The sequence below is a fragment of the Echinops telfairi genome, unplaced genomic scaffold, assembly GCF_000313985.2.
Source record: "Echinops telfairi isolate 266 unplaced genomic scaffold, ASM31398v2 ScPeMD7_7467;HRSCAF=8505_1, whole genome shotgun sequence".
Classification (NCBI taxonomy): domain Eukaryota; kingdom Metazoa; phylum Chordata; class Mammalia; order Afrosoricida; family Tenrecidae; genus Echinops; species Echinops telfairi.
The window spans coordinates 5,817,111-5,827,024 of NW_022111368.1; the positions used below are offsets into that span (position 1 = coordinate 5,817,111).

Sequence of the window (9,914 nt, forward strand, 5' to 3'; positions counted from 1 at the left end):
CTGTTTTTGCCTTTCATAGCAATCCTATTCACTTTCTCTATTTGTAAAACATGTAGGAGGTGGAAAATCTGTTTGTGATTCTAGCAGCAATACTACACATTGGTGACATTCGCTTCACGGCTCTGACAGACGCTGACTCAGCATTTGTGTCTGACCTACAGCTTCTGGAACAAGGTCAGTAGAACAAGACCTTATGGCATTAACCTCCTTGATGTGCAGTTTGTAAAGTGGCCAGTAGATGGAGACATACTACAGAACAGTCAGAAGGAATAAACCTTTTCCGTTTAAGGGGAGAAACAAAACAAAACAAAAACACCTGTATCCACTTCACTCTTTTATTATAAATTGTCACAAGCATAATGAAGATGTGCATTTACCTTATAATATCATAAAATGCATTGACAGTATTAAATCATCATTTACTTGGGTTTATTTATATTGTACTAAATATTCTCTACTCCCACACCTGTGACCTTGTATATTTTGGGGGAGTTTGTTATTAACTGAACATTTAAAACTACATATAAGATAAAGGCCTTGCCCCAAATCTCTTTTTCCTTTGAAGTTTTCTTGTTAGTCGCTCCCAGATTTCTTCAAAATACCTTCAAACCACGGACGGTCAATAAACAACATATGCCTGATATCAAATTCATGTAGCCACGAATTGCGAGAAACAGTCTGAGCGGTGTAAAATGACCTGGGTGATTCCATGACAGACCCCCAAGAGCTCATTTCCATTTTGAGTTTGGCAATGACAGCAGTGGTTTATGTTTCTCTAATACACTAAATGTTATAAAGTGTGATCATAAAGTACAATGTTCTGGCTGTCAAAAACATGCACTAACTTTACATTTCCCATCATTCTTTAACTTCAGTAGCTGGGAAGTTACAAGTATCAACCGATGAATTGGCCTCGGCTTTAACCACAGATATTCAGTACCTTAAAGGTAAATTTTCCTTTCCTCTCATTTTCACCACTGTCTTTTAGATTCCCTAACATATGGGAATTAAATAGAGCTTGTCTTACTCTTTCCAGTCAGGTAACTTTTTTTTAATGAACTCAATGTCCAATGAAAATTTAAAATCATTAACCTGCCTGATGTGAACCCTGAAGGTAAACAATGTGTATCCTTGAGAAGTCAGTTTGATGAACTGGTTACCTTTGGGGTGAGAAGCATGTAGCCAGGGGTTGAAGTTGCTTGTCTACTTTCTCAGTCACTAAAAAAACAAAGCCATCAATCCAAGAGGATGTATTCAGCAGACAGTTGGTTCTACTTGTATGTGCAGCTGCGTGCTGCACCCATAATGCCTTCTTCAATAAAGAGCTAGCCTCCTCTTGCGACTCCATTCATCTTCATAACCGCTAGGGGACTGGAGATTTTTAACTTGATGGGCATTCTGCCAAACGCTATAGATGTTATACTTATTACTTCTCACCGATCACTATGAAGTGGGCAGAAGGATTTCCGTTTCCACTAATGAGAAAGTTAAGATCCAAAGAGTCTAAATAACATGGCATGCTGAATCCCTAGCAAACCAGGTGGTTGGACTTAGAATCTAAAGCTACCTGAGTCCCCGACTCACAGGCTTAATCCCCGGCTCTATGCTTCTCTCCGGAGTGGGCAGGGAAAGTGATTCATCTGCATGCTCATCACATATTCATTAGAAATCATTGCCCTAACCCACACTACTGTGTGTCGTATTTTGGAGGGCTCACCATATAGCTGCTAATCATTTTCTCTAACTTCTCTTACCTACTCTCCCTACTGGATTCCCCTGCAGGATCATAGATCTGTGGCTTATACATTTCACCGCATCCCTGTTCTCATAATGTCCATTCCGAGTTTCCTAATTTAATCTCTCCTTTATCTACTCAGTTGCCTGGGACTCATTCTTGGTACTTCCATCAGATACATACATATACATGTCAAATCTGTCCCATCAAGATCACACACAAGTACTGCCTTCTGTTCATTACAATTACCTTTGCCTCAGTTTACCATTCATTTCCTGGAACATAGGAAGGGCCTCAAGACTATTTTTCTTTAGTTTTGTTTTGTTTTTTTGTGGTCTTACTCATTTCACCTTTCTTACACAATGCTTCAGGAAGTATCTTTCTGAATTAAATATATGATTTTCGTCTCTGAACATAGCCTACCAAAGATATTCTGATTCCTTTAGAGTAAAGGGATGATGTGATGTTGTGATGTCCTCATGTTAGGATGGCATCCCGCATCATTTAGTTGCTCCTGGGTACCACAAAGAGTGAAGCACTCCACTGCTAGCTGAAAGGTTGGTGGTTCGAATGCATGAAGAGATATCTTCAAAGAGGGCAGGGTCTGCTTCCCAAAGGCCACAGCCTTGCCACCCTTCAACTCTACAGCCTTGGATCGCTTAATAGCCGGAACCAGCCACGGACAACAATAGCATGTACTTTATGATTGGGGCCCTCGTTCCTCTCTATGTTTCATCTACAGTCATTTCTCCACCAGCACTCTTGCACCTAATACTACTTAGCTTCCCGAAGTTTTCCAAATAAAACACATTCTGCTTTTTCATTCCTTTGAGGAAAATGAAACCTCACTAATGGATGCTAGCAATCCCATTTAAACATCCCTTTGTCCCCTTGCTGTCATTGTTAGATGCCATCAAACTGGCTGTGACTCATAGCCACCCCGGTGCACCACAGAGGTAGCATCCTGGCCCTGCTGCATGCTCATCGGGTCCTGACGCTTGAGTCCCTTGTTGCAGCTACGGAGTCAGTCCATCTAGTCAAAGCCTTATCTGTTGCTGCCCCTCCACTTTGCTACACATGCGCTGCTTATCCAGAGAAAGGTCTCTCTGGATCACATGTCGGGGAAAAAAACTGTCCCCCTTGCTTTTAAGGAGGATTTTGTTTGCGTTGCTTCCAAGACCGCTGAGTGTGTTCGCTTCGCAGTCAGCCTGTGGCAGGGTTTGGTCTTTGCCAGCATGAGAATTCATACGCAGCAATTCTTCTTCAGCCTTCCTTATTCGGCGTCGAACTTGAACGTGCGTATGAGGCGATAGAAGATGTCATGGCTCGGATCGGGAGCACCTACGTCCTCAAGTGCCACCTTGCTTTCCAGCGCTTCAAAGAGGTCTGGGTGGAAGACTGACTCATCGGAACGCATTGTTTGATCTCTCGGCTGCTGCTTCCATGAACACTGATTGTGTAGTCAAGCAAACCGAAATTCTTGACACCTTGAATCTTTTCTCCATTTATCGTGATGTTACTTATCGGTCCAGTGGAGAGGATTTGGGCCTTCCTTATGCTGAGTTGTAATCCACACGGAAGGCCGAAGTGCTTGATCTTCATCAGCAAGTGCTGTAAGTCCTCTTCACGTTCAAGCAAAGGGGTGTTGTCTGCACATAGCAGTTGTTCATAAGACTTTCTCCACTTCTTCTTATAGTACAGCTTCTCTGATTAGTTGCGCAATTAAATAATCAAATCATGGGGCTGAAGCTGGATATTGGACATGCATGGACTGCTGAAAGGACACACTGATCCGTCTTGGAAGAAGTACATTTTGTGTACAAATTATGGTGTGGAATGTATTTTTTCTATCTTCTGCTGGTGATTTCTGCATCATTAAATAGTTTTGTCCATAGAATTTTTCAATATTGCAACTGAAAGCTTAAATATTACCTCTTAGGGTTTTTTTTCAGTTTAAGATATTCTGAGAGTGTTGTACTTTTTGGTGTTCAAATCTGCATATTTCATATAATACGTTACTTTGCCTTGTTGAGCTGCCCTTTGAAATTTCCTGTTCAGCCCTTTGACCTTATCATTTCTTCCATATGCCTTAGGAACTATGATAGAGAGCACGTTCCTGTCTCTTCTGACATTGACTTTGACTCACTCTTTCTCGCCTGTCTTTGTGATGACCTTGTGCTTTCTTCAATGTCAGATGTTCTTGGTGTCCCCCCCCCCCCAAGCTCGTCAGGTCTTCTGACACTGTTGTTGAATTCATCAATTCAGATGTTCTTAAAATATCAGGAGTATATAGTCAAGGTCATAGTTCAGTTCTGCTGAGCTTGTGTTAACTTTCCCGCTTAGCCGCTCACAAAACTAATTTGTTTATGACACATTGAAACGTCTCGATTATTTCGATGCTAGGTTCTTGATTTTCTGTGTATGTGGGGCCATATACCGCTTTTACTGCCACCTCGTATTAAACCACCGTGGTGACTTTGAACTGTGAGCATTACCTCCTTGCTTAGCTGCCCTTCAGCAGAAAGTCTTTTTCTCCAACTGGTGAACAACTAACTGACTCCGCTTTCTTGTCACACAATCCTTATTCCTTGCTCAGATTGAGATGCTGGGCTAAGCCAGGTCAGCAAAGACCTCCCTCACATCCGGGCTCTCATTTCCTCACACATTTCTCTCTGTCTGTTCCAAACCATGCTCAATCTTTTCTTTTGAATGTCCTTGGCTTCATCTCTAAAGATGTCTGATTACTTGAGATTGCAATTGCCACTTCTTTGAGGATGATGTAAAAACTCTACCTTATGATCCGATCTTGATTCTAACCCTCCCACCTATATTGCGGTCACGAGATGACTACGTCTCCAAATGGATTGAGAGGTTTCATGTCCAAACAGGCTAACTGTTTTCAGAAAATTTGCTCACGGGGTCCTGCTGAAAGTTGTTTACCAACTGACAAGAAACCATTTCACCGACATGAAAGTAAAGACGGTGGCCAGTGTTTGTAATGAATAGGATTGAAATAGAAATAACACTCCTGTTAGGATAAAGTTCTCATCAACACTGACAGAAAAGGCACAGACTCATAATGATTATTTTTATGAGCCTTTGATAGTGTGTGCATGACTGAAGGACAAGTAGAATGTGGCTAACTTGACTCGCTTCTAAACGAAACAATCGTTATGCTGGCGTGTCCTCCTCCTTCTCTGCTGTTTCAGGAGATATGATTACACGTCGGCATACTGTAGAGACTGCTGGATTTTACCGAGATCTGCTGGCCAAGTCCCTGTACAGTCGTTTGTTTAGCTTTCTGGTGAATACCATGAATTGTTGCCTTCACTCTCAAGATGAACACATCAGGTAAGTGGTGATGGGACACTATCATCTCCAATTTAAATGCAGAACTGTCAAAGATATTTTGTGATGCAGTATGACCCATAAAAGAAAACATTTCTTTTTAATAGGTGATTTAATTTAAAGTACTTATTTTTCTCTATGGTTTTAGGTCCACCTTTGCACATACTACTCAAAATCCACGAGTGAATTACCTTTCATGCATAGCTATGCCCACATGGTCTATCTATACTGAAGGTATAGCTCTGTACCAGGAGCCATCAAAAATTGAAACCATAGAAAACCCAAGAATATCAAAAGCACTCCAATTATCTGAGTATTCCATGTTTCTTTCATAACTTATTTGATGCATTTGACATATTTAAGATCCATATTATTTTCTTTTCTTATTTTTGTGTATTATTTGACAAAGGGTCTCTATGGAATTATTTTGGATACTAGCCTTAATCATCTTTAAGTAGTAGCTTTTCAGGGCTATTTGACTATCTAAAAATTATAGCTCTGCGGGGCATTTTGTGAATGGAATGCTTTTTCAATATTCTTGTCACCCCAGAACAGACCACTGAAAGCAAAATCACTTCAGAAAACTTCACACACCTTCTTGCCTTTGAATGAAACCTTTTCCGAAGCCTTTGATTATCCATATAGATTCTTAACCTAGTTCGTGAAACGTGCTGCTTCTGGGGATTTCCTAGAAAATATTAGAACTAACTAGCATTTATTCTTAAATAAATGTAGACATCTCAGAAGATTTCAAGGGCAAAGGGACATTAAAATTCTCATTAAAATGTCCACATATAAAATCGCATTGCATACATATCAGAATTTATTACCATGCTGGCTAGTGCGGCGTCTTGATTTTGTTAATATTTCTTGTATCGATTAATTTTGTATTTTCTTTGAAGTATAATGATAATTCAAAAAATGATATTGAAATGCTCAGTCTACCAAACTAATCATGTATAAAATTATTCACAGTTCTGTTAAAAAATACATTAGTTATTTCTATTTTCAATGAGTTGCCTAGATTGATTACAAATTTAATGAACTAAAGGTGATATTCTTACCCCTTAACAGTCTTTAATGAGCAATTGGATAAGAATGTGGATCCATAGGAAAAGTTGTTAGGTGGCATGAAGTGCCAGGCAGACGTTATTCGACATCTAGGTAGCCCATGGGTTATGGATGGCATCTACAGATGCCTGTCCATGGGGTTTTGGGGTAAAGAGGAACAGGTTCTGAGTGAACCCTATTGTAATGCAAGAAGGAGCCCTGTGGGTTACCAGTTGGGCTGCTCACTGCCAGGAGAGCAGTTTGAAGCCATTGACCATTCCCTGGGAGACAGGCCAGGCTCTCTGGCTCCTGTAAAGAGCGAGGACCTCAGGCATTCAATGGGGGAGCAGTTCTCCTCTGTTCTCTAGCGCTCTGAGTGTGAACAGACTTGATGATCATGCGTTTGGTTTGGGATTTGGTTTAGTGCAAGAAAAGGCTCAAAGCCCTTTCAATGATTTAAAATCTGCAAGAGCAGCAAATAAAGATGATTGTGATGATCAATTTCTTGCTAGAAGGGATCTGTTTAATCAAAGTGAGGGCAAAGGTGTACAACCTTAAAGGGCAAAGAAGAGCTGGAGAATTCACTATACTTCTGACTCATTCCAATTCAAAAAAAGCTTAACGTGCTTCCGATTTGCAGACCAATTTTCTGAGTCACAGAGAGACCTTTCAAATCTGAATAACCTTAGAATAGTTTAAAAAAAACAATTTACAAACCCCCATTTTTTAAAAGGAATTAGAATTATATCAGATGAGATTATTTTTGAAATCCCTGATATTTTAGTCAGCAAGTTATCATGATGCTGATGGTATAGGGATTTTTTCACACAACACTTCTTTTTTGGTAAAATTTCCCCGAGGGAATAAATATAAAGAAGATAAGGTCTAGTAAGTTATAAAGTGAAGACATGTGAAATTCAAGTACCTAAAATGTTTTCACTTTGAATACTGAATTCATTACTGCACAACGGCAGAATCGGCATAAGATTCATATTACCAATAATGCCATTGGATCTTAAAAATTGGAATTTCTCTATGTAGATTCCAAATAGAATTTCATTTATACTTGGAAACTCTGAAGGAATGAATGTGAAGTTGATGTTCAGTTAATGAAGATGGTCAAAAGGGTTGACTATGTCTTTTTCTGACTAATTGCATCACCAACGTGTCTGTGTTGGCATCTGTGTGACTATTGTCTGCTCTCTTCTTGACTCCTGAGTGACTAGCAGACCTGACGGTTACGCGTAGAAGACCCAAGAAAGAAGAACTGCTTCGCCTAGTGGTCAGGATGTTTACCCTTAAAAAAAAAAAAGTGAAGCACATTAAACTTCATGTATCTTGCTTGGATTGAAAATGATTTGGTCCACGATAGTGAAATGGAATAATAATAATAATAATAATGACTTCAATACAGTAAGGACTTTATTACACACAAAATATATGCATATGACCTATATTCCCAAATGAATCTGTTCCATTACTGAAAATCACACTTGGAACCAAGATACGAATGCCCCTCCTGAGGCTGTGAAGTGCCAAAAAACAGAGTTTTATCATTTTAACTGTTTTACAGAGTCATTTTTCCTAAATTATAAATCTGACTTCTAACATAACTCATCTTGTATATAATTTAACTTTGTATGCAAATATCTTCACTGGATAATTTGTTATTCTAGGCAACTATAGTTCAAGTACAAATTTACTCCTTCTGCCAGTACTTGATCGATCTCATGGTACACTGACCGACTTTCAGCCATCAGATAGAAGTACTTTCGGGGTGTTTCCTAACTACTTCTCTATTGCTGAATAGTGATGTACACACACAGAGAGGAATAAATAGAACTTCCATCGAGTCAACTGTAACTCATGATGACCTTAAGTACAATAGAACAAATTAATTCTGGGTCCCAAGTTCTCCTTATAGTATCCCGCATGTTTGAGTCCAACCTTGTAGCCAACGCGCCAGTCTAGCCCATAGAGTGTATTCTCTCCCTCGCTGGCCTCCCTTCTGCAGTTGCTGTCCTAATCCAGCATGTGATCCCTCCTGATGATGTGTTGGAAGCATGGAAGCTGTACAATCATCCCCAGGCATCCAGAGGGTTTTCGTTGGCTAATTTTCTGAAGAAGAGCATCCCTCCTTTGCTGCTAGCCTGTCTTAGTTTAGAACTTTTGCTCAAAACTCGCCTCTGTGGTATTTAAAATAGCACTGGAGCCCCTCCCAACCCCATAGCAACAGGAAAGCCACTGCAGTGTGAAATTGACAGGGGGTATCCTTGGCCCTAGTTTGCTTTGCATACCCAGATGTTCAAGTTTGTTTCCTGCTACTGTGGCTCATCGGATGGGACCGGATAGCACCACTTTTTATTCCTGATTATTAATCAACGGAGCAATCAGACAATTCAGAGGGTATCGAGAAATAAAATAATGTACAAAGTACACAGGGCTCTCAATATCATTCTGAGTAAGTTTCTGACAACTACACCCCAGAGTTAAATAGCAGTTCCCACCCAGGCCTACTTAGCACTGAAAGGGGAAAGTGTCCATCCACAGCCTGGGGCATCAGAGGTGATCACAGCTCTTTGAGAGCATAGGAGAGGACAGGGCTGAGGTATTCCTGTCCATTTTCTCCAAGCTCTCCAGTCCAATAAGTCACTATTCGATGTCAGGAGCATTGCAGCTAGAGGATGGTCCTAATCATGAAAGAATATTAATCTGGAATTGATAGACTTGAACGACTGATGGCACCTTCCATCAAGGATATCAGTTTTGTGACTATTATTTTGAGTGATTCAGTCTTATTCCCTAGGCTGTTTCAAGGGTATATAGCTGCATCGTTCTGCCTATGAGATATATGTGATATCCTTATAGCTTAGTGATAACTTGCTTTCCACTAACATTAAATTTTAGGATTAAAAATAAAATATTATTGTAGCACTATTTCAAGTCATTTGTAAATTAAAAAGCAATCGATTTTACATTTTCTCTGACTTTTCTTTTGTGTTTTGACCCAGCACATCTGAATCATTAATGACTGATGTAGATAGGGATAAACACACTTTTGTTTGAACCTTGTGTTCGGGTGGGGTCTTCCGAGAAGTAAACTGAGTGCGAGAGAGGCATTTATAAAGAGATCTACTTGGAGCGAATAGTGGACACAATTTCAGAAGAAGGAAAGCACAGCCCAGCTGAAGTTTGTAGGTGAGCTATGATGCGAGAGGTTTCTCTGAGCTCACACAGGGATGGGGCTGCTCAAGCAGGAAGCAGAAAGACAAAAGCAGATAACCAGCTGGTGGCTGCAGAAATGGAGGAATCCAAGGTCAGACACTTCTAATTACAGATTCCAATGAATTCAAGGTTTACATGCCAGACGATGACTCGGGTGATGGCAGCTCATGGCTCGCAACGTCAGCAGGGACTACGGTGGGCCATTGGCTGAAGTCTAAAGAATTGGAGGTCTAGAGGAAAGTTATATATTTTTTAATCATTGCTACATCACACCCTGACTTGTCTCCTCCCCGAGACTCGTCTGCAAAGGGATCTCCAGTAGCCTACAAAGGGGCTTTGGGTCTCCACTCCACACTCCCCTCTCATTCAATATGGTAAGATTTTTTGTCCTGATGAAGCCTTATACCTGGTCCCCTCGACACTTCGTCTGGCTAGACCAGAGGATGTACACTGGTACAGATAGGAACTGTAAACACAGGGAATCCAGGGCAGATGATCCCTTCAGGACCAGTGGTGTGAGTGGTGATACTGGGAGCATAGAGGGAGAGTGGGTTGG

The 9,914-nt window shown here is 40.6% G+C and overlaps 1 protein-coding gene across 1 annotated transcript in view; it reads left to right on the forward strand.

The window, feature by feature from the left end:
- MYO16 (myosin XVI) overlaps positions 1-9,914 on the forward strand; it is a 580,058-nt gene that overhangs the window by 288,970 nt on the left and 281,174 nt on the right. Inside the window, exons 17-19 of the mRNA XM_004704405.2 lie at positions 57-174; positions 876-947; positions 4,945-5,086. Coding sequence (XP_004704462.1) covers positions 57-174; positions 876-947; positions 4,945-5,086 — 332 coding nt within the window. The remainder of the gene's footprint in view (positions 1-56; positions 175-875; positions 948-4,944; positions 5,087-9,914) is intronic.